The sequence below is a fragment of the Strigops habroptila genome, chromosome 8 (assembly GCF_004027225.2).
Source record: "Strigops habroptila isolate Jane chromosome 8, bStrHab1.2.pri, whole genome shotgun sequence".
NCBI lineage: Eukaryota > Metazoa > Chordata > Aves > Psittaciformes > Psittacidae > Strigops > Strigops habroptila.
The window spans coordinates 47,351,212-47,376,100 of NC_044284.2; the positions used below are offsets into that span (position 1 = coordinate 47,351,212).

Sequence of the window (24,889 nt, forward strand, 5' to 3'; positions counted from 1 at the left end):
TTTCAACCTCAAAACGACCTGCTCTGTAGCAGCTAACCTAACCTGACAGTCTGCCCCGCGTGCTATAACCTTTCCCACAACACACGGCCGAGCCGTGCCCCCCATAGGAAGACCCCAGCGCCGGTCCCCCTCTGTCGAGGGCAGAGCCGCGGCAGCTCCACCTGCTGCTGCCGGGCGGGCGGGCGGGCGGGCACGTGTGCGGTGGGCGCCCTCCTCCGCCCGGGCCCCATAAAGCCGGCGCGGCCGGCGGGGCAAGACGTGAGGCTCGCTGGCGGGATCGGGCCGTTTGGCCCAGGCCGCTTCGGTCGTGGCGCCGGCTCTCCCCCGTCCGCCGCGGGTTGTTGGAGCCCCGCCCGGGCAGCGGCGGAGCCCCGCGGCCCCATGGAAATCTCCCTCAAGTACCTGCCCGGCGGACGGGCCGCCGGCAGCGGGTGAGCGGGACGGGGCTGGGCGCGACGGGGCGGGGGAACGGCGCGGCGGGGAGCGGGGCTCAGGGCGTTCCTTCGTGGCTGCGGGAGGAGCAGGGCGCCCCGGGGCACGGCACACGTGTGGGGCCGCGATAACGGCTGCGTCCCGCTGCCTCGGGACATAGCGGCCTGGGGTGCCCGCTGTTGGGGGGGCGCGCCCCTCGTACCGCGCCCCGCAGCGTTCAGGCACCTGGCGAGCAGCGCGCGGGCGGAGGGGTTACTCCGAAACCGTGTCTTCAGCTTGCGGCACAAGGTAGGTCCGACCCGTCTGGTCTCTTTGAGGTCCGCGCTGCCCGGCCGCTCGGCAGCCGCAGAGCTTCCCGCGTATAGCGATGCGGGTCCTGCGGTCGCGGCAGGGAGCTGCGGAGCGTTCGGCTTGTGCCCCTTGCTCTAGCTGCTGCCTTTGGTAGTGGAGTCTGCTGGTGCCGCTTCTGCGGCAGCTTTAGTGGCTGGTATCGCTGGCAGCTCTGTAAAAGGAGTGGGTTTTTTTTTCCCCAGTTTCTTAGTGTTCTCCTTCCTGAGGAGTGCTAGGTGATGCCCTCCTCTAGGCGAGCTGTGAACTTGGTAAAAGAACATAAAGGTGAGGCTGGGGCTGCCCAGTCTGGTATGTAGAACTCAACTCTGTGGTTTATTTTTTCTTTATTTTTTTCTCTTCCCACCCCCCTGACACCCCACTAATCGTGTGAATACCTCTTCAAGATGTAGAGTTCAAGTAGACTTTTTACAAGGGCATGTAGGAATAGGGCAAGGGGGATGGCTTTAAACTAACAGAGGAGAGATTTAGGTTAGATACTAGGAAGAATTTTTTTCACTGAATGTGGTGAGACACTGGCACAGGTTGCCCAGAGAAGCTGTGGCTGCCCCATCCCTGACAGTGTTCAAGGCCAGGTTGGATGGGGCTTGGAGCAACTTGTCCTAGTGGAAGGTGTCCCTGCCTGTGGTAGGGGGTTGGAACTGGATGAGCTTTAAGGTCCCTTCCAACCCAAACTGTTCTGTGATTCTATAAATTCTCTGGATCTGGAGCTCTGATGGACACTGTTAGTGTTGCTCCTGTAGTGAATTACCCATTTTAAAAAAAGTGGATCTGGACTTTGCTACATTTTAGCAACTTGATTGAATGGTGCATTTTCTGCTAGGTGAACAGCTATGTATTGAAAGCGTATTTCATAAGTAGGTAACTGTAAATTATAGTCATTACTGTTGAAACCTCTTTCTGGAATAGAATACTGAGCTTTAAAGTGCCTCACTGCAAAACCTTATCCAAATAACACATTGACCTACTAGATACAGCATTGCAGTGGTGGCTATAGTAATGCAACTTTTAGAATTGAATTAGTAACAATTATTATTTGTGACACATGACACTTAATGGCAGTTAGATATACATTTAAATGTGCCTAGTAGAGTTAGTAGTCATTCACAAAACTTGCTTGTATCAGTGCTTTACGAAACATATTATGGAAACCTACTAATGGGTGTTAATTACTGTGTCTGAATGGAGTTGTTCAATTACTCTGCCTTAAACTGGGTGTTTCATGGATTATTTTTAGATTATTAGGCTAACAAACATTTGATAGAACTGGATTCTATCCATTTAACAAACCATTTAAAACTGGTTTGTTTTAAATGCAGTAAGTCATTGTGAATCAGTTGGAGCTTTTTAACTTTATTGCTTTGGTGGAAAGTTCTAGTTCTGCAGATTTAATGCAATTTATTTGGATGTTACTTTGAATCTGTCTTAGAAACAAATATATTATAAAACAATTGCCTTATTTCACCTATTGACAAATGAATTATTTCTTAAATACTACACCAGAGAATGCCTGTTCTATATTGGCAGGCAAAGCCCAACAGCAGTACAGGCTTGAATCTCATCTCTTCCTCTTACACTGAAAAAGCATGTTGCTTTCCTTGGCTAAATTTCCTACTCACAATTTCTACAGTTAATTAATAAAGGAATCTAAAGATATCAGTGAAAATGATCCCCAGCCAGTGGAGTTAAGTGAGAGTTGTGTAAATGTGAAAGTATTGTTATTAGTCAACATCAAATTTTTAGAATAGTAAGGGCTTGAAAGACAACTTTGGAAAAAACCACCATATCTTCTGTGGTGTGTTTGTTTATCAAAGGAAATGGTGTTTGTTATAAAGTTTGCTTTTTGATTTTAAGATCTGTCACTACTGGTACTCTTTTACTGGAAACTTAGGGGAGGGTTTTGATGAGGTCTTAGAGGGGTTCTTATGTCATACCTTTGTGCTTTAAGTCTTGACCAGATCCAGCTTAAACCTGCTCCATTTCCCCTTTCTCTCTCACCTACTGCTATGAGTTTTACTCTGAGTTAGGTCTTGTTCGCTGTGTACCCACACAAACGCTTCTGCCTGTTGAAGAGAAGCTGCTACAGGAGCAGCAATGTCTTTGAGTTTCAGTGCAGGACTAAAGAACGTATGTACCTGTTTCCCTAGACAATACTCATGGCTATAATTATCATATCCTTTTCTGTCAGATGTGTTTAAATTCTTTAATTTTTTTTATGCCTTAAACATTATTAGAACAAGTCTAGTATGTTTTTATTATAAACCTAAATAGTGGTATATTCCACAGTGTCTTTTTCTTACAGACTTTGCTGTGTTTTTCTTGTCTCAAAACCAAAATCAACTTACCTCCCATCATCTTCATGAATGATTGATTTAAGGCTGTGCAATAAAGATAGCCTTTGAGCTTCTAATGTTAAAATAGTTTTTTGTGGTTTTTTTTTTTTTTTCACTTCCTTTTATGAGGAAACATCACACTATTCTCTTCTTGTGAGACAGCTGGCTCTAGCAAATCAAATGTACTTTATGGTCTACAGTTTGGGCTTAAATATCTGTACATTTCAGACAGGAGAGCACAAAAGAAGTAAAAATGCATCTGAAAACTTGGAATCTATGCTTTTGGTTTTGACCTCGAGAGAAAATGTTATCTTTTATAAAATTCAGAATGTGGGGTGTAATTTTCTGTATGGTAAATGGAATTGATAACAGGCTTATGATACTGGCTTCAGGTATGATATGATAATAACTGATAATTGGCTTCAGATGTGATTGCTCTGTCTTAACACATGGAGGGAGGAAAAAAATTACAAGCTTGATTCTGATCTTTGTGTGAAGTAGGAAAGTTCTGACAATTACACTACTGGAAAACAGGGTTTAAAAGACCAGGAGAAGGGGAAAGTTTTCAGTGTCCTGCTCAGTGGAGAGGGTGAAACTTGGAGTGATTTAAGACTCCTACAACAGCAGTGCTCTGTGCTTGTTCCTCTGATTTTTTTTATTTTTTTTTCTTTTTTTACATGCCCAGATATTTAAATAAATAAACGCCTGAGTTTAGCCCTTAAAGCTGCCTGTTCATAACACAAGTGTGCTATGAAGCCTGCTCTGGTTGTTTAGTCTTTAAGACACCTTTTTCTAGCAGTAGAATGTGGGTTATTCAGAGAAATGTGTTAACAGTGACCTCTATTTCAAATATTTAATCTTAAGAAACAGCTAAACGTATACTTGCTGTTACTATTACAGATCCTCATATTTGATACCTGTTTCCTGAGGAATAGTTGTGTGGATGTTGTGTTTTGATGATCTGATATGGTTGAATGATTCTTTTTTTTTTTAATGATGTGATCATAGGGAAATATTTCTTGCAGAACAAACAGAAAACTTTTACAGACCTCTAAACTCATGTGGTGATTTGAGGTGAAACTGCAGTATGAGGAAATTGCTAAAACATTCTATTGGTTTCTAATTAACATATTATTTGTGACAGAAACATGATGGCTCTGTCAGATTTAGATCTAAAGGAGGCTGCTTTGAAAGAGGATTTGAAGTTCTACTTCATGAACCCATGTGAAAAATACAGAGCAAGACGTCAAGTACCATGGAAACTGGCTTTGCAGATTTTGAAGATACTTATGGTTACTACACAGGTACTCCTTCCTCTGCTTTTACTCTTGGAAAGCATAGCGATAATGTGCAGGACAAGCAGGTCTGTGGTTCTGTGCCTTTGCCATCCCTGGATATTTATTATTGATTTGAACTTCCTGCTTCAGTCCAGAGAGGAAAAAAATACTATGAAAGGTGTGTTGAAAGGCAAGAATAACATAAACTAAATCACAAAAGCTTCCTGGAGACTTTGGGGCAGTATTTGACCAGATATTCTGTTGTTTTTAACATAATACTTTAAAGCAAATTATGCAAATTATTTAGTAGTAACCACTAAATCCAACACTCTGTTCAGGCTTGTTGTCACAGTATGTTCTGCTTCCTGTTATGTTCATGGATTAGAGTTTCATTGGACTGTTTCAAAAGTGGTATTTCTCGAAATCTAGTCAGTAACTTAAAATGTACATGTTCAATGTACATGCTGTAGTTCAATGAAAATGCTATGGTCTCCAATGATGATGCGGATGGCTACTAGAATCGGATGTGCCCCCTGCTTCCGTCATAAAATGATGCATGCTGAGTTGCAGGGTTATGGGTTTGACTTGCCCGCTGGAAGGAAGCGTAACCCCAGCCTGGGTGTCCCTGTGTTTTATTGGCTACTCCTGCTTTTCATCTCCCTGCTGGAAACACATGACAGGCTCTTGAGCCCCACTGAGTCCTGACAGGGCTTTGTCTGCAGGCAGGAGTGGGATGCAGTGGTCAGTCTCTCTAGGCAGGACTAGCTAAAATAAGTTATATACACTAGTGCTGGCACTTTTATGACCTGTAGGGACAGAGCTGCTGAGACCAGGGAGCATATTAAGGTGCATGGGAGGGGAGGAGAGAGGGTGGGCAGTGTGAGCACAGTGTAAGCTAAGAGGAAAGGGTGCCCCATGTTTCTTTACTGGCAGCTGCACCTTGGATGTGGGTTATTGCCCTCTTTTCAAAGACAGGGTGGTAACCTTTGTGTGTCAATAATGAGACAAAATATAACTTCACATGGCTCTGAAAAGGATCAGAACTTTCAGTGTATCCTGACTTAAATTCTTTGGGGAATCGCTGAATGTGTGCTTTTTCTGTCTGCTCTCCCAGTCTCCCACTATGCTTTGTGAGCAGAAGGGGTGCAGTGGTCTGCTGCTTGGCTTGTGAAGGCCACAGAATTTCCTGGGTAACCATTTAACGTTTTCCTTGTCAGCCCTGGGTCTTGCTCAGATGCCAGGCAGGTAGTGGACAAGGAAAGAAAAATAGTTTCTGCGGGAAAATGTGTTGCTGCTCTGTAGGGAGGTTTCAAATGTGAGCTAATAGCAAAAGGACAGGTTCAACAAACATCTCTGTACTTCAAGGGTCTTGCCCTTACTCTGAAAGACAAGCTAGCAGCTGGGATATCTGCCTGACTGAAGAGCAGAAGAGGCTTCTGTCCCAGTGTGGGGAGTAAACTTTATTCCAACACTGTGCTGAAATCCCTTAGGGAGTCCACCAGGGGAACCCTGCTGAGTGTGTTTTATTTCTCTGTATTGCAGCTGGAAGATCCCTGATTTTATTTATTTAATTTTTTTAGAGATACTAACTAGGGTGCTGCAGCTTTATTTGTAGCATTGTTAGTGGGTTTTATTTGTTTGTGGTTTTTTTTTTTTTTGTAGTCAACTGAAAATACAAATAGTTGATTTAAAACTTGGCTAAAAGCATGAAGGTTCAGTTTTTAGTCTGAAGACTGCTTATGCGCAGCAGAGTTGACATCCCCCTTTCCTTGTCCTGGCTATGACTTTGCAGTACAACCAAACAGCCTTGCACTAAATGGTCCTGCTGCGTGCATTCTTTTAGCCTGGCCCAGATCTAAGCAATTACTTTCTAGATCAAAAGATGATGTATTTCACTGGTGGTGTAAAAATAATAGGTGTGCTTTCCAGTTCTCATTGTTTTGAATGAAGGAATTTGGATGTTAGTGGAGCCTCTCTGTTTGCTGTGAGGGATTTCTAAATTCACAGTTCTCTTGCTTGCAGTTTCTCACTCTTGCTTCTTCCCTTCCTCTGCCAGTTTCTTGTGGAGCTTGGAAACTCCATGCAGTAATGGGAGTTTCACATTTGCTATTACTAAGCTGTTTAAACCTAGGATGAAGGGTTAGCTATTTGTGGTTTGGGTTATCCTCATGCTGCTATGCCTGTGAATAAACTTTTGTTGCTTGATTATTTTTTTTCAGCTCCTGTATTACATTTAGGTTTTCCTTGGTGGTGGTGGGAATGGGAGCATCCATAGGGTAGGGCAACACAAATCCTGAATAGTAACTTTGCTGTCCGTTTCTGCTTCTCATTATAACCTCCTTAACCAGCACCTGGGTCAGGCAGGTGATGCTTTTTGTTGCTGTGGGGTCCCACATAGGTTTGCTCTAATCCTGTGCCATGCCAGAGATAGGAAAAAAAGTGCAGGAATCTGTCCCATAGCAACGCAGGGCGTTTCTGGGGCAGCAAGCTGTGTTATTAGTTTAGGTCTTCTGCCATTTGCATCCTCACCAAAAGTTTTGGCAAACTCTGGTTGAAGTGGTTGGTGTAGGATGCATGAAAGGTGGCAGTGATGTAGCTGCCTCTTTAGTTCCTGCACTGTAAGTTTTGGAATCGGTGGGAGACTTGGTTTTATGTTTCTCATAACCCTGCTTGTGGTAACCTTTGGTAGTCTTATGGCATTAGTTGTTAGCTCCTGTTGCTGCAGGCACCTTTCTATCTTGTGCTTATTATAATTCAAAGCTGTTTCCTAAATGTTGCTGCTTGACCAATGTTCAAAATACAAATTTATTTTCTTTTTTCCTTGTCAGCTTGTTTTTTTTGGTTTGAGTAACCAGCTGGTGGTCTCTTTCAAAGAAGAAAACACTGTTGCTTTTAAACACCTATTCCTGAAAGGCTATTCTGGAGTTGATGAAGATGACTACAGCTGCAGTATATATACACAACAGGATGCTTATGATAGCATTTTTTATGTTATTAACCAGGTAAGTGTGTGTGTTTATAATGTGTTTATAAAGCCAAAGCTATAGCTATAAACTTCTAAGGTTCTGGTTTTCTGTCTCCATTCTTGGATTTCAGTTTTGGTGTTTCAGTGGATCAGTGAGGAGTCCTGAAGTTCATATGTAACATCTGCATTTTCATCTCTTGGCGATGAAGCTAAACCAAAACTTTACTGGGGTAGTACTGAAATCCAGAAAGTCTGAAAATCACTCATCTTGCATGAACTGGAACCTTTCTTTAGGCCTTACTTTGAAGAGCTGTGGGGCTGAATATACCTATGCATGGTATTCAAAAATTTCATGCTTACAGCTATACTGAATTGCAGCTTTGTAGTAAGTGCCAGAGGCCTCAAAATGGGGAATATGGTCCTTCCAGGAATGTAGGGGCACTCGCCCTGCTTAGGGATGGTATTTTAAAGAACAGTCCCTTTACAATCATGTGAGGAAAGTGGGGGGGGGGGGGAGGGGAGGGGGTGAAAAAACTGGGATGAAAATTCAGTAAAAACTTTTGTATTTAGTTGAACATTAATATGTTCAGAAGTCACAAGCTGAAAGGGGGTGTGCGTGTGTAAAATGAAACTTCTTTTGTGTTTGGGTATGATAAGCCCAGAAACAATTCACACTGGATAAATGGAAAATGGCTTTAAACCACCTTCCATTTTCCCTGACTTCAGGACATCAGCTCTGACACTTGGTTTAAAGCAGTTTTGCTGCTTCAGTTATGCCCAGCAGGCATCCTGGAGCCATAGTGGTTTGAAGGCTATACCTCCTTCTTAAACATGATGCTCACATGGGGGCTTGCTGCTGTAGCTTAGAGCAGAGGGCAGATGACAGAGGAGCAGCAAGCCCTGGATGATGCTCACATGGGGGCTTGCTGCTGTAGCTTAGAGCAGAGGGCAGATGACAGAGGAGCAGCAAGCCCTGGATGAGGCCAGGACTCCTGCTATGTTAAACAAGTGTTGAAGTAGTTTTCTCAGTCTTCCTTTAAACTCTCAATATTGCCACTATTTCTGCTATAAACTGTGCTTGTTTTTCTTCCTTGCTTGCTTTGTCTCACTTTCCTTCTTTTGTAGGCACTAAGGCTGAGGTGAAGTGCAGATAGAAGACAATAGAGAAATAATAGCTCTATATCCTCAAGAATGAGCCAATGTGTGATACAGGCATCAAAAAAAGGTCTCTTCATAAAATGTCTGTTGTGTAAATGTAGACATATCTTTTAAGGAGATTAAACTTGTGTAATCTTGCTTTAGTGTTATATGGAGTTCCTAAAGCTTTTTGTTACATGTAAGACTTTGTAACATCTGCCTCCAGGTGAACATTATGACTGATGTTGCTTTTTGGGGGTTTGTTGTTTTGTTTTGTTTCTAAAGGATGCCTGCTAGGAAGAGCCAACCCTGGTGATTCCTAAGCTAAAAGCAAAGCTTTTTTTGTGATGGGCAACTAGAAGCCATAGGTTTTGGTGTTTTATTTTGAACTGCATGGTTGGTGGAGGGGTTGCAGGGATGGGGCAAGCAGAAGGATATGATATTACAGAAGACGGTGATAGTGCACAGCAAAGCTGGAGTTGTAAAAACTGAATTTTAGGCTTTGTGTAATATACCACTGGGATGTTTTCACACTTTGGGGGGGAAAAAAGCCCCAAGAAACCAACAAAAAAAAAACAAACCCAAACATACTTTTCCACTTCCAAGAGTGCACAGCTTTTCCTTACTCCTCTCCTGGGTCTAATTTGGAAGCTTCTATTACAAAGAAGCCGTGTGGAGTTGTTATACTTGTACCTGCCCTCTGGCAGAGTCTGTGGGACCTGGATGTTCTTCTGACTGCTCTGTCTGCAGCTGCTTAGAAATGTATAAATAGGAATTTTGCTCTTACTGTTTCATAGTGTTTGAAAGTGGCATGTGGGTAACCCAGAGCCACATGTTCCACTGTCAGGAGGGCAGAGGCTGAAAACACACATGGACAGCAGTTAGATGCAGTGATCTGGAGATGTCAGAGGGATGTGGAGCTGTGACTAACTACTGTTTCCACTCACTTGACCTGCCTTAGTCAGGCTTGGCTTCCTTATTTTACTCTGAGTTAAGATAATGTTTTGACAGAGTATGGAGACTGCGCTTTCCTCCCAGGCTGTCTAAACTTGTTGCAAGCTCAGCTGTGAGGACTTGAAGCAGTGCTGAGGCAACCCTTTGGATGGAAGTGTGGGAGTTCCTGGTGCAGTTCCTTTTGGATGTGGAGTGTGGTGGTTAATGACTGCTGGGATTTTTTTTTTTATCCCTCAAGGTGGGCTGGTGGCCATAATGCCCACAGGAAGGAGAAAAATAGGATGACACTGAATGATTCATGATAACAAAATCCATGTTTAAGGGGGGTAAAAAACAGCTGAATGATAATCTTTTTTAGGAATGGGAAGCCTTGTCTGACTTCCCATGTTTATTTACTTCAGGCCTTCTGGGAAGCTAAATGCTTCCTTCAGAGCACACCAGTGCTGTATGGTGCCCCAAGCTCTTTTGCTAGGTGAGGTAATGGTAAAAATCCTGATGAATTACTAGATGTTTATGCCTTATTTCTCAAAGGGCCATTGGGTCTATTTGGCTTCTCTTGAACAACATTAACTGGTGCTAAGCTGAGCTGGCAGGCAGCTGCCTTGCCTTCATGGTTGGTCATTGATCTCTTCAGCTGTTGAGGAGCCAAGAGCTGTGGGGAGAGCTGTGCCCCAGGAGTTTGCCTCACTTGTGCAGGACTGGAAGGTGTGACACCAGGGATCAGAGAATATATCTTGCTTCCAACAGACACTGAGGATCTGGAAGGGAAGTTGTGAGAGGGCTGGCCTTGAATGGAGTTCTTTAGTGGTGCTCAGGGCTGATCCATGAGTGGCTAATGCTTGGCTTGGCATAACTTTATTCACTTCCACTTCTGGTCCTTGTTTTTAAGTGTATCTTGCATATGAAAAAGGCGTCTTGTGCTGTATTTAGAGTAAGTGGAAAAAGAAAGTACATTCCTCATAGGCATGTTTTTGTGTCATGGTTTAACCCCAGCTGGCAACTAAGTACCACACAGATGCTACCTCACTCCTCCTGCCCTGGTGGGATAGAAAGAACTGGGAAAAGGTAAAATCTGTGAGTTAAGAGCAGTTTAATAATATAGTCAAATTATGTAATAATTATATATTATATATAATTATATCATATTAATTATATATAGTATATACAGTATATAATTATAATAATATATATTATTATATATGTAATAATAATGAAAAGGGAGATAGCAAAAAGAGAGGAATAAAACTCAGGAAAACAACTGGTGCACAATGCCATTGCTCACCTCCCACTGACTGATACCTAGCCCAACCCAAGCAGCGATTGGCCCTTTCCAGGTAACTCCCTCCAGTTTATATACTGGGCATGATATGCTCTGGTATGGAATACCCTTTTGGCTAGTTTGGATCTGGTGTCCTGTCTCTGCTTCCTCTGGGCTTCTCGTGTACCTCCTCACTGGCAGAGCATGAGAGGCTGAAAAGTCCTTGATCAGGGTGAAGTGCTACTGAGCAACAACTAAAGCATTGGTGTGTTATCAGGATTGCTTTCAGGCTAAAGCCAAAACACAGCACTGCATTAGCTACTAAGGGAAAAAAGTAAACTCTATCCCAGCTGAAACCAGGACACTTCTGTGCTTGTGTAAAGCAGGCAGGTTAAATTACTTTTGGAGGCTGCCCAAGCTCTGTGTGTGCCTTGGTTGCTGGTTATGTGGTGAACATGTGGCTTCCCTCCTCTATCGCTGCACAGGGAGCAGGTTTGGTTTTGCACTGGGGGTGGATTTGATAAGAACTGTGACTTGAATTGTACATAAAGCAATTGAGCTTCAAGTGGTGTGAAAACACCTTCATAAGATGAATACGTAAGATATCCCTGGAGTGTGTGTGGCTAGTAGCAATACTGCATTGAAACCACTGCCAGGCATCTAATTAAATGCTGTATGCTGGCTTGCTGTCTGGCATGTGGGTAACCATTTGCAGGCAGCCCAGTAGGCAGAGGGCTCCCAGTCACTGTGTCACCAGGATGCTAATCACTACTGATCAGTGGCCAGCAGCCCTCTTAGCTTCCTGTGTAAGATCCACTCCCAATTTACAGACTTTATGTGAAAGTAAAGCTTTTTTTTTTTAATGTAAAAAGCTGTGTCAATACATAGAACTTTGAGATTACAAGTTACCTTTTAATGTAAAAAAGATGACTATCTCTAACTTAACATTTCTGTTTTGTTTTTAAACCAGTACAGGCAATTAAAGAATGTATCCTTGGGGACTCTTGGTTATGAACATGAAGGATCAGGTTTAAAAATCTGTAAACAACAGTACAAGAAAGGCACAATGCTCCCTTCCAATGATTCACTGAACATAGATGTTTCTACTGAAACAGGTATAGTACTGTTGTAGTAAAAAATGGCTTGCTGTGGTGTACTTATATTCTAATGCTACATCAGTGAAGTTTAAAACCAGTACATTTTTGCATGGCGATCACATGAACATTAGCATGCCTCTTCCCCTTTTTTCTCTTGGTTTTTAGTAACTGCCTAGAAATGACAGCTGTGTAGACTATAGGAAGCTCTTTTCAGCTGCTGTCATTAGTGGGCTGTGGAGGTCTCTGGTTGTTTCCACCTCTCCAAGCAGAAGGTTCACATACAGAATTCTGGGTGCTGGTCAGTCTGAACATTCAGTGGGTGGGTGTCCTTCATGCCTCTTGGACCTGAGTCCTGGCTGCTAGCTGATCACAAATTAGTACATGAGCCTGCTTCTGATCCCACTAGCTGGGCCTCTGTGCATAGGTTGGCTCAAAACTAACATTTTGCATGATTAGGACTTGCCATTCAGCCTGATTATCTCAGTTTTATTCTGTTTGCTATGAAAAGCTTTTAAGATTACATCTTTTCACTTTCCAGAATGTATCTTTTTAAAGCCAGAGGAGCTAGCTGGTAAGAAGGCTGAACTGAAGCTGAACTCCTCTTTCTTCAATCTTGAATTTTACAGGTAAAGTGGTGATGGTGGTTTTATATTTTTCTTTTTTTTTTTTTTTTTATATTTCAGCTTGTCCTTTCACATGAATATGGTGGATTCTGACTTGTGCAATTTGCATACATGTATTTGTTTTGTGTGTAATTATATTAATACACTTTTTAAAACATCCAGGCTTATAGAGATTGAAATCTCCTTCAAGCTGAAAGGCATTGCCCTACAGACCATCCATGCTCGTGAATTGCCTGACTGCTATGCATTTCAAAATACTGTAAGTGAATATGAGGTATTGCACCAACACTGTATATATAAGAGCTTAAGCTAAGGGGTAGGCATCATCCTCCTATCTAGACTGCAAGGAAGAAGCAGTTGAGCATGTCTTCGCCCTCAGCCCTCCTTGACAGCTGCTGAAATAGTGTTTCCATGGGACAGTATTGTTTTGTAACATATTCCAGCTGGTAACTTCATAACCTGGGAAGCACATAAGTAATTGTTGGTTTTTTTTAAAGGTTGAACTTTGGCTTCTGAAAATACTACTTTTTATGCAATACATGACATGTTCTCAAGTTGTCTACACACCATTTATGCTGACAGCTTTCTGAAAGCTTACCTGACCAATGAGTATTAATACATACTATGTCAAAGCACTTAGCAGGATTTGTTTTCTGGAAGGGAATTCTACTAGTGTAATTTCTGATGCACTTCTGTGTTTCCAGATAACTTTCAATAACAAAGCCCACAGTGGAAAAATCAAAATCTATTTTGATAGTGACACTGATATTCAAGAATGCAAAGACTGGCACATAGTTAGCTCTGGTAAGTATGATGCGTGTGTGTTTGCATGATAGCAGTGTTATGCATCTTCTCTCACTTTCCCTGCTCTGCAACGGTCTGTGCAGCAGGATACTCCCCATCCTGTTCATCCCCTTCCAGCCCTTAAGACAATACAGCTTGCCTTGTGCAACTCATTATCTCTTTGTAATTAAGAGCTAGGAAATAATTCCTTTTTGTGTGGGTATTGAGGTGAGATGACATGGGTATGTCTGTTGTAACAGTGTGTGTTAGCGGCAAGCTCTAACTGGAAGGAGGATGAGTATTTCTTCTCTAGATTTTAATTGTTCTACTACTCTGAGATTACTCAGATAATTTAATGCACTAACAATGGTAAATTCCCAACTCAAACCTTTCTACGGCTTTCATTTTTTTTTTCCCTTCTAATTGAAGTCTTCTATTTCTGAAAGTCGGGATTTTATTTTTGTGCCACTGCTGTTAGGTTTAATGGTGTGCATGAGCATAGGGTGGCATCTGCCTTGTATTTGTGATGTTAAGGCTTGCTCTGACAGCTAAGAAATGAGCGCTGAAGGCCCCTTCAGAAGAATAGCTGTGGCTGAGCACCATACAACTGCTTCCCCAGTGTGTTGACTTGCTGTAAAGGACTGCGGTGGAGCAGTAGTTTTCAGTGTGCTATATAGGATCTTGATTAACAAATATGTCAGATGGTCTGCCTTTTGCCTGGACAAAGCTAGCTTTTCTCTGATAATACTATGTTGTACTGATATTGAAGTGGTATCTTATGGTACATTCTGCACAACCACAAAGTGCTTTGCCTTGCATCTGTGTACAGTAACTTCTTATGGCTATCTTTCAACTAGCTATTCTTTAGTTTATTTTGTATGTAATCAGCTGAGGGAGCATACATAATTCTGTAATAAAGGTAAGCTGAAATGCTACTGCAACAAGTGTTTCCCTATATTTCATATTGTTAAAATCTATGTTATGAAAAAGGTAGGGACAATTGATATGAGTAAGCAAAGGAAAACACCTGACTTGGTTCACATGATGACTTCTAAACCTGTGGATGAAAAGAATACAGTACAGAAAATCAAACAAGTTTCCAGTTGCAGGTCAAGGAATGAGAAATAAGGCAGGATTTTTTTTTTTCTTAAATTTAATTTAATAGTGTCGATACAGCCCAAAGTCTGCATTTCTCTTACCCTGTGTGGTTGTAATGCTGTTAGAGCACAGATGGACAGGTAAACTTCATGGAAAAAGGGGACACCTGCATTGATATACCCATTTACTGGTTTTATTTTGAAGAACTTGAATATACTTTTCATTCCTGTGGCCCAGTCTCTATAGTGGTCTTTGTGTAATTCTCTGATCAGTTGTGCTTATGATATGCTTGCAGGAAGAGTATTTCTTATAACCTATCTATTTATGTGGCAAGAGTATTTAAATGCAAAATATGGGACATCCCATAACAATTTCTTTCTGGACATGTGAAGAGGCTAACTGTACTTCCTTTCCTTGGCTATACAGTTCTCCAGAAGAACACTCAGTATATTCTAGTCTTTGATGGATTTGTCATTTTAAGTTGCTTTGCTTCTCTCATCCTCTGCACGCGATCCATTGTTCTTGCCATGAAACTACAAAAGGTAAGTTCAGTGCTCATAATCTCCATGCTTACTTTGTCTTATTTGCTGCTAGTCTTGTGAAGTAATGCATTTTGAAATATTGAGTAGTAGATCTGTTGCAGGATGTTGCTCTCTTGCTAGAGATCTCTATCTCTAGAAAGGTTGTATAGATGCCTGTGGTGAACAGTTGCTAGCTGTTTGTGTAGTGCTGTAATATGAAGTATTTTGTTGTATCTCTCAAGGCCAAAAAAAAGAGACTTGCAGGTTTGGGGTTTTTTTGTGTGGGTTTTATGTGGTTTGCCTTTGTCTTTTGTTGTTGTTGTCCAGGATTTTACACAAGGCTTCTGAGTCTTTGTGCTGCTACCAACCAACACATCCTGCACCTTCAAAACAGAAATTCTTCCTTCCCTGGCTTCAGAGCAGGATTCCCATAGAGGGCTTGTGATAAATTAATGCTTTAATGAATATCCCTCAAAGCCAGCTCTAACTGGAGAAAATGTAAAGCATAGCACACAGTCTGACTCTGGCTGGGGTTTTTTGTTTCTCTGGGGCTGGAACCACCCTCTTTCAGTTCTTCTTCCTCCACACCCCCTGATCAGTCTGGTGTCACCTTCTTCGCCACTCGCCCTCCTTTGCAGGCTGAGACTAGCCCTGTCCAACTTTGTTGCAAGCTGCTTGCAGAGCTGTGTGTCAGCAGATTCTGCTCTTCTGGTCCAAATGGTAATGCAAAAACACAAGCTGGTCCCTGAGGTGTGCCAGCTTATAACTGCTAGTTGATACAAACTTTGCAAGCACGTGGCTTGTTGGAGTTGGAAAAAGAGTTCGGGATAGGTAGGATATGAAAGCACAAATACCTGTTTATCTTGTTCAGTATATTCTCTTTGTAGCTTTAAAATGAGACGAGTGAAGAGAATGCAGTTCAGTAGAGGCATTGTCAAACTTGTGTCAGGAATAGGGCTGTCAGCTTTTATTCTTGAGCAAAAAGAGCAAGTAAAAGCAGACAGGCTTTATTGGGTGTGGCAATTGGTGGTGTTGACTGTATTGAACATGAGAGCTCTTGCCTTATAGTTCTCTTTGAGTTGTTCTCTTTCCCACTCCTTTAGTTGGGTGGTTTTCCTCTGTTGGAGGTGGATAGAGACTTTAGTGAAGGGGGCTGAAAAGGGGATAATAAGCCATAGTTGGGCTAGTGGGGACTTGTTACGAAGTCAGCTGTTCTGTGGAAAGTTGGTTGTCACCGGCCTAAACCAATCTTATTTTTTACTCCGTTTATTTATCTTGCTATTGAAAATTAAAGCTCTTATTCCAGCAAATGCTAGAAAAAGAGGGTATCTGAAATTTGAGCACTGCTACACTGCTGGGCATCTGTACATATTTTTCATCTAAGATGACCTGTAACTAACACCTATATGCTTGTCAATAGAGATTTGTGAACTTCTTCTTGGAGAAATATAAGCGTCATGTCTGTCATGCTGATCGCCTGGAGTTCATAAATGGATGGTATGTCCTGGTAATTATCAGTGATGTGATGACAATCATTGGGTCAATCCTAAAAATGGAAATAAAAGCCAAGGTGAGAGTTTAATATTTCAGATAAAATATTAGGCTGGTTACAAACATATGTAATGTTGGGGACAGTTGGGGGACAAGTGAAAGTGAGCTATCACAGTCACTAGTCATCTTTTTTTATTTTTGCTAGTTGTTATTTCTTAGTGTTAGTTGGACTAATAACTGGTGGTCAGTCACTTTTCCCAGGATCTTTCAGTAAGACCATGTAAGCTATTTAAACATCCTATTTCTACAGTACTCACCCTGGTATAGGGCCTGTGGGTGAACAGTTCCTAATCAACCAACTACAAAAAACTAAATCAACTTGGGTTGTTGTTTCTGAAAGAAGTAGCAGTACATACTGCAATGGGAAACCAAGAATCATTCCCTGGGATAAAACAGAGGTCTGACAGCTTGTTGGAAGCATGACTGTTACAGCTTGCTTTCCTGCCCTGTCCAAACTACAAGCACAGACAGTGTCACCTGCTAGTCCTTGACCTCCCAGTCTGGGCTTACTGAAATCAGTATGTTCCATCCAGCTGGCAGCTCTTCAGGGGGATTTTGGTTTGGGACTTTTGTTTGCTTGCTTTTTCCCCCTCAAAGCTGTATGTCGATAACTCATGTATTGACAAAACTTTGTATTCTGGGAAAAACAGTGGAGGTAGTATGCTGCTTCTGCTTCATGTGTATAAGGCTCAAAGGGCAGATGCCCAAGTGCCCCTCAGAGGAAGCACTTGAGAACCTCCAGCTGTATAGCAAGGTGAGGATGAGGGTAGGAATTCTTGAGCCAGATGGGTACCTCGTGCTTATTGTAACCAGTTCTAGCAGTCTAAAGTAAAACGTAAAATACGAGTAGAATTGGTTATAAACTTCACTGGTAGTAAAATTGATGTTCAGGCTCTGAACAGCTGGTAACCTGCTCAGAGATTTTAAATGCGTGTAGCATGGAAAGGGCTATAGTCCTGAGCCTCACTTTTCACTTAAATGATGGCTTGTGTTTTTCCAAATAGGCAAACAAGCTCTCATTCACTAACAATAGTTTATATTAACCTTTTTTTTTTTTTAAACAAAAATTGGGAGGTATTCAATCTAATCTTATAGGCATTATAACCAAAGCAAGGGCTGTAGTTCTTCCAGACTTCATGCAAACTTGAAGAGTATCAGCATAGGTGTGCTTTCATTTGCAGCACTGTTATGTTTGAGTGGTCTCAGTAAATAACTGCAGTTCACTTTGGTCTGATTTTTGTGATGTAGCAACATCCTTTCAGTATTGGACTGCCCTGCTTTGTTTGAACTGCTGGAACTCAAATAGCTGTCAAGCTGACATACCTACTACTTTGTAACTTGACCACCTGCTCTGTTTGGATCCCTCAGAACCTCACAAGTTACGATGTCTGCAGCATTTTACTTGGAACATCAACTTTGTTTGTCTGGGTTGGAGTCATCAGATACCTGGGATATTTTCAGACCTACAATGTAAGGCAGAAATCAAATGTTTAACAATCAAAGCATGTATTTATATTTGTCACTCTTACTCAGGTCTCTAACTTGTGGATTTTTTCTCCTCTTCTCCTTTCCTCCACCCTGACTTGTAGGTGCTCATTTTAACTATGCAGGCATCATTGCCCAAAGTGCTAAGGTTTTGTTGTTGTGCTGGGATGATTTATCTTGGCTATACTTTCTGTGGTTGGATTGTCCTGGGACCTTATCATGAAAAGGTATGTCAGCAGTGTTACTTGTTTTCTAGTCTTATGATGTGTGAATATTTGTGTGTCTATAGATCCTAGTCGTAACAACAGAAATGGGTCTTAATGTTTCTGTTTAAAAGCTGTAATGTGAAGAACATGGGAGTGTTTCTCTTTACATGTACCTCCTGCCCTTTTAACAAAAGAACTGTATTCTTGCTTTCACCGTGTGCTTGAACTCAGTGTAATCTCCAGTACAAGGCTGTGTTTGTGATGAACCGGTGGTTTATCCGCGTAATGTCTGTCTGGAGGGTAGAGGTGCATAGGTCTGTATCTCTTTCGCCCTCTTCTGGCAATCCCAGTTCAGTGGGGTTGAAGAGGCACTGAGTAGGTCACTGTTAGAATTTCTGGGAATCTCCTTGGCTCTGACTTTGTTTTTCCAAAGCTTTCCTGTGTCATGTAACTTCAGCTCCTAAATCATGACTTGTAAAGGGGCGGGTGAATGCTTGTCTTGTTTTATTTGCTTCCTCTGTGTGGGTGTGTTGTAGGTTTTTTGTTTGGTTGTTTTGGGTTTGTCATGCTGTGGTTTGTTTGCTGGTTTGTTTGTGGGGGTTTTTTAAGGTTGATATTGGACTATGTGCCTGGTATATTGCCTTGTCTGAAAGGTACCGGAGTAAGGCTTTGTATATTCCAAAACACCAACAAAACAGCTGTTAAGCTTGTGGATGTGGTATATGATGGCTTGGAAAAAAGCAGATTCCTGTTGTGATGATAAATTTGAAATGTCCATCAATGAGTAACAAATGTATCATTTCTCATTCTTGATCTCTGGTCATACACAGTATATACTGTAATAGAGACACATGCTGCAGTGCTTGCCTCAGCTTCTTGTGCCCCCAGAGCTGGAATTCCTCTAATATAATGTAATTCCGTCCTCTGAGAAATGTAGGTGTTTTACCTGCACGTGTTTTGAATTGATGACAGCACATTCTTCTGTGGGATGCTGGCTGCAGTGGGATCCTCTGTCATACGAGAGGCTCAATTGATTATAATGGGCACAGCATAAATACTGTTGTAGCATCCCTGCAGCAAGTACATTAATATTCTGAGCAAAAAAATGTGGTCAATAATATGCTTTTCTATGAAAATGTTACTTCTTGCTAAATACCACAGATCAATGTCAAGGAAAACAGCTGCAGTTGTGGGGTTCCCGTTTCTGTCAGTTCCCCGGGACCCCACTGGAAGGCAGTGTGGCTCCGTGCAGAGCCAGACGAGCCCCGGGCTGCTCCCGTTATCCCAGCTGAGAAATGGGAAGAGCCTTCCCTGCTGAGCAGGTGCGCAGGAGAGAGGTCCTTGTGCCCAAAACCGTAGGAATACCAATGTTGCTCTTCCTTCCTCTACTCGGCTGGAGAGAGGGAATAGGAATCCCGTGTTTTATGTCAGTCCAGGGGCTTGCAGGTGAGCAGTCTTTAGCAGGGCACTCACTTGTGCCAGTGTGTCAAAACCTGTGTGTTGCTCAGAAGTTACCTGTCCAATGCCTCCCTTCTTACCAGATAATGTACTGCTGGGTTTCATAATGGCTTCAAAATTATTAATTACAAGCCATAGGTAAAAGCAGACCTGCTGTTCCTGTGCAACAGTATGTTCTCCTTACAAGTATATGCCTCTTGATATCTTGTTTTCAATTTAGAACCCCAGTATAAGTGGGTGTATTCATGTTTTTTCATTGCTAATAGCCCCATTAAAACATTGTGCATTAATTCATATTGTCCAATAAAGTATAATTAACAAATCCAGTCATTTGGGGGAGAAGGAAGGGGGGCAGAGCAAGAGGGGGAAGTCTGCTTACCTGGTGGATGAGTGGAATTTAGCCTCAGGATATAGTCCAGCTTGGGGAAGCGGAGTTAGGAATTTAAGATAATGTCCTTGAAATGAAACCATGGTTTTGTCCAGGGTGTGCTTCGGTAGCTTCACAGTACAGCTGTAGCTTGGACCTGCAGCTCAGAGAGGGCTTTCTGAATGACAGATAGATGATGTTGTTGCAAGATAAATTTAATTTAGACAATTTGAACTCTGAAGGCTATATGCTATCTCTAACTCCTTAATACAATATTAACTACCTATACTGCAGTAATGCTGCAGAGCTGGGAAACCAGAGGGTGTGGATTCTGTTCCCAGCATACCACCACTGATTTACTGTATAGATTCTGTGAAATCACTTTATCTGCAAATGGAATGATATCTTCCCGTGGGTCTAAAATGGATTAAAATTCAGTAACTTAAACTTTCTGTGGTAGTCAGTTATTGACCATTTTGCCTGTTGAGCATCAGAAGTTTATTTCTTGCTAATAAATAATCTTATTTCTGATGTTGATATATAATTGTAGAATCATAGAATAGTAAGGGTTGGAAAAGGACCTCAAGATCATCTAGTTCCAACCCCCCTGCCATAGGCAGGGACACCTTGCACTAAACCATGTCGTCCAAGGCTCTGTCCAACCTGGCCTTGAACACTGCCAGGAATGGAGCATCCACAGCCTCCCTGGGCAACCCATTCCAGTGCTTCACCACCCTCTCTGTAAAGAACTTCCTTAATGCTTAGCCCTTGATTATTTTTCTACATGTTTCTATTATTGACATATATGTTTTGGCCTGAATGCACAGAAGAGAGTGTGGTAGCATTTGATTGACTGGTTTGGTTGCTTTTCTAGAAGTAAAACTCTGTTATAAAAAAAAAAAAAGTCTATTTGGTTGTGTGTTGCTTGGCTTTTTTTTTTTTTTCTCCACTTTCCCTGTCATCCAGCTGATTGCTCTTCATATTCTATTAATAATTTTTACTCATTTTCTAGTTTGAAGATCTGAACACCGTGGCTGAGTGTCTATTTTCTTTGGTCAACGGTGATGATATGTTTGCAACGTTTGCTCAAATCCAGCAGAAGAGCATGCTGGTGTGGATGTTCAGTCGGTTGTATCTGTATTCCTTCATCAGTCTGTTTATATACATGATCCTCAGCCTTTTTATTGCACTCATTACTGACTCCTATGACACCATAAAGGTAAAACAGTTGTTTTCTGTTATACTTCTAATCAGTTTGGTATTCATTCTTGTAAATCACTCAACACCATAGTACTTAGCATTAGGCATGATGACTGGTAAGACTATTAACATCTTTTAGCTTAATCTCTGGTGAAATTGGGAGGATGGCTGGGTAGTCATCCAAATGACTAAGCAATGATTGGTTTGGAAAATAATCCTCAGCGTGTGTCCCTGTTTGTATTTTCTGCTGCTTCACCTGGTTTCAAAAGGGTAACAGCTAATGGAAGCATGAGTGGAAAGAGTAAATTTTTACATGTAGTTATACAGAGCTGGATGAGGCTTGTTTGGAGTGAATGTTTCTTCTCATGGCCTCAGAAGCTGAGGTCAAGAAGAGTTTGCTGGCCTCTCGGAGAATATCCCCTTGGCAGGAGTGTGGCAAGGGCCAAGCAGGTAACTCTAAACTCATTTAGGTGTGCAGGCTTGCTTAATGTGCTGCTTGGAAATGTGTGTCTAAAAGGAAATATCTTCTGAAAGACCCACTGCTTCTTGCTCAAGTTAAAATTGTGCCATCCAGTTCCAGTATAAACTGCCTGAAAGTGAAATGAAGCTTCCAGTGGTTACCTTTTGTTCTTGTGCTGTCTCCCCTTTGTGCTCCTGGTAGCTGCAGTAACCAGTGGGAAGGCAATGTGGATCTTGAGTTCTTATCCCTTTCTTCTCTTAATGCCAGATAAACAGGCTAGCACAATAAGGCTAGTCTGATAGGAACCACACCTTCTAGACCAAGCAAGAGCTCCACTTCCTAAGCATCTCATATAAGGTGTTTCTAGGATGGGGTTTTTTTTCCCTGCAGCAATACTGAACAGATGAACCAAATAGACTAGTTTGATTATCATAGTCTAGAGGAAACTTTAGAACACCTCATGTGCAGTAACTTCTCATGTGTTGTAAATAAAATGCCTTCTCTTCCAGAAATACCAGCAAAATGGGTTTCCAGTAACAGATCTCCATGAATTTCTGAAAGACCGTGGCAGTGTTGGTTACAGAAAAGAACAGGCTTCCATACCACTTGTCTGCTGCTGTGGGAGGTCAGTAGAGTGTTTCTAATGAGTGTTTTTGAGAGGTATGCAGGCTAGCTTCTTCCTGCAAAGTTCTGTATCATAAATGCTGGAGCATCCAGAATTTAGCCCATGGAGTATTTGGACACTTGTTCCTCTTGGGCTTTGCCTGCTGTTAGATCTGTAGTCTGCTGATGGTGCAGGGGTGGCAATTCTGAGTTTAAATGCATGTCTTAAGTGTTCTGCTCATATGAAAACTACCATGCAGGAAGTGGTGGAAGTTGATGGGAGAACTGCAGAGTAAAACATGGAACTGCCAAGGAGTCAGAAACAAACTAACTCTCTGCTGCTTAGGGTTTTGCAAGTCTTCTGTTTCTATAAAGCTTTTCAACTAGGCTGGGAATAGTAGCAGAAAGCAAGAGTATGTGTTTCAGCCAGGGAGTAGTACTTGATCACAGAACTAGGCTGTATCTGTAAGACAAACTGCTTCAATGCCATCTGTAAATACTGGAAACACACTTGTATATGTCTGCCACCAAACTCAAGCCCTTGCAGGTCTTAGTGGTGCTTTTTAAGCTGGTGTTTGTGAGAAATGAACATCTCACCCGGCGCTTGCTGGTCTGGAAGTAGATTCTTTGAATTCTGTTTCTGAGGAAACCTAACACACCTCTGAATGCCTGATTTGAGAGGGGAGAGATCTTGTTGCTGTCGCTAGGCAGTTCAGGAGAATTCATGCTTGAGCACAGAATGGTTATGGGTGCTGTGTAAGGAAACCAGGCTATGGGAGAAAGAATAGAGCTCAATGTGAATACTTACTTGATCAAAACTGGTGTAACAAATCCTATTTTAGCAGTAGGATACTTGTCTACTTATATACTGAGGCTTTGTGAAGTGCAACTTTATACTTTTGATGTATTCTGGCAGAAGGAAACCTCATAGCTAAAAAGGAGCATGTGAGATGATGGTGGGCAGGTATCCCAGCAGTTGCTGTGGACACTTGAAAGTCAACTAACCACAAGAACTCCAGCCAGGTACAGCTTCAAGTTTCACATCCAAGTCATTGTGCAGGATAAGAGATTTTTGTCTGCTTGAGCATAATAAATATGCTTTACTGTAATACACTGTAGAGAATTGAGAGCACAAGCCTGGTAGCTAAAGTGAAAATCTAGAGCTCTTACTACTATAGCAGTTTCTGCTTGGTTGCCTTAATGCAAGTGCTGGAGTTGCTTGCTAAAATGGGAGCATGCAGAACAGAAGGATCAAAGTTTGACTTGGTTTTGTATGGGTAAACGCTTTCTATTGCATTTCGTGCTGAATGAGAACTGAAATTTTTTTTCTTTTGCAGACAACAGAGTGATGACAACTTGATACTTATTAATTGATGATTACAAGTTGAAATTCACCACTGATACGCAAAGAAAGAATAGCTGTATGGAGAAGAATAATTCTCCAAATTGCAATAAACCCCACTATCTGGACCTGCCTCACTGTGAGCAGGCTAATCTTACCTAATGAAAGTGCTGTGGGAAGAAAAGCTGCTAATGTGACTTCAGGTGGCTGACCAGGAGGAGAGCCCAAAACCTGTGCCTGGAGGAGAGCTGTGAAGAACTCTGTATTCTTGCCCTACATTCTACCACATGAAGGAAGGCTGATCCTTAAGCATTGTCTGTGGGAGCCCTGTTTTCTAATTGCCTCTAGGAGGAAGGAAAGTGGCCCTGAATGAACTGTTGTTGTTAAGAGAATTATATGAAAATAATTTTAAAGAACTAATTCCTTGTTTAAAAAATATTAACAGGTAGTCAAGAAGAGAGGAGTTTTCCACTTAAAGTCATGCATTCAGCCTGTAACTTCTACTTGGCACAATTAATTTCCTTGAAATAAATCTATGTAAAACTACAGAGCTGCACAGAAGTGCAGAATAATTGCTGTTCTCCCTCTTGTATATTGTTTTAACGCAAACCATCTATAGATTACAGTCTTTAACAGCTTTACTAAAAACAAAAGCAGTTTGTTATCCTCTCTTTTTGTCTGTGGGTCTTTTCTGTTATACCTGAAATATTTGATGCATACTGTGTTCAAATTAAACTTACTACTTCAGCTATAGGTAAGTTTTTGCATGGTTGGAAACTTCCTTAGCAAGCATTGTATGAAAGATGATGAAAAGATTATTGCTTTTTTTTTTTGAATTTACTTTTGATTTATTAGTATTACACTGTTGTGTTGCCAGAACCTGGAGGACAAATTCAGGCAGAAACAATGCCATACAGTTGACTTGCCTAATTACTTCTTTCAAGCACATGTTCACTGGAAGAAAATATGTAACAGCTCAGTTTAGCAGTTGGTTTGGTCAGGTGTCTTTGGGATGGTCATCGGTGAAGCACTGTATTTCCCCCTTTGATCTTTATAAACTTCTTTCAATGAGAACAGAGCTCTTCCAGTGTATACTGCATAGGTGTTAACCAGATGCTCTGGAAAGCTTTCAGTGCTACCGACTGCCCCAGGGCTGGATGGACTATTACATTAGGCATTCTACTTTGTCTGAATGGGGTTATCTGCTCCCTAAAAATGCTTCCTGTAGGAGATGATGTTCGCTTCAGTCTGAGTGTGTTGGCTAGGGCTTGGCCTTGGTATGTGTTCTTAACTGCTAGGGGTTGACTTGGCAAGTTCTGGCTTTTTAGTGTTTCAGATGGCAAAGGCAATTTGGAATGCTGTTCTGGTGTGAGTAAGGTGAGTGGCAGCTT

General features: G+C 41.8%; 1 protein-coding gene across 2 annotated transcripts; it reads left to right on the forward strand.

Moving 5' to 3' along the window:
• Positions 1 to 242: 242 nt before the first annotated feature.
• On the forward strand, positions 243 to 24,431 carry MCOLN2 (mucolipin 2). Of its 2 annotated transcripts, none has more exons than XM_030495341.1 (14): positions 243 to 431; positions 4,258 to 4,417; positions 7,219 to 7,392; positions 11,675 to 11,819; positions 12,340 to 12,427; positions 12,587 to 12,683; positions 13,129 to 13,228; positions 14,732 to 14,847; positions 16,247 to 16,396; positions 17,746 to 17,847; positions 17,967 to 18,089; positions 20,906 to 21,112; positions 22,063 to 22,178; positions 23,494 to 24,431. In XM_030495341.1, the coding sequence occupies exons 1-14, from the start codon at positions 382 to 384 to the stop codon at positions 23,528 to 23,530; spliced, it is 1,665 nt and encodes a 554-aa protein (XP_030351201.1). In that variant the 5' UTR covers positions 243 to 381; the 3' UTR covers positions 23,531 to 24,431. The 2 variants fall into 2 exon arrangements, with proteins under 2 accessions (XP_030351201.1, XP_030351202.1); XM_030495342.1 differs by lacking the exon at positions 243 to 431 and adding an exon at positions 496 to 720.
• Positions 24,432 to 24,889: the final 458 nt, after the last annotated feature.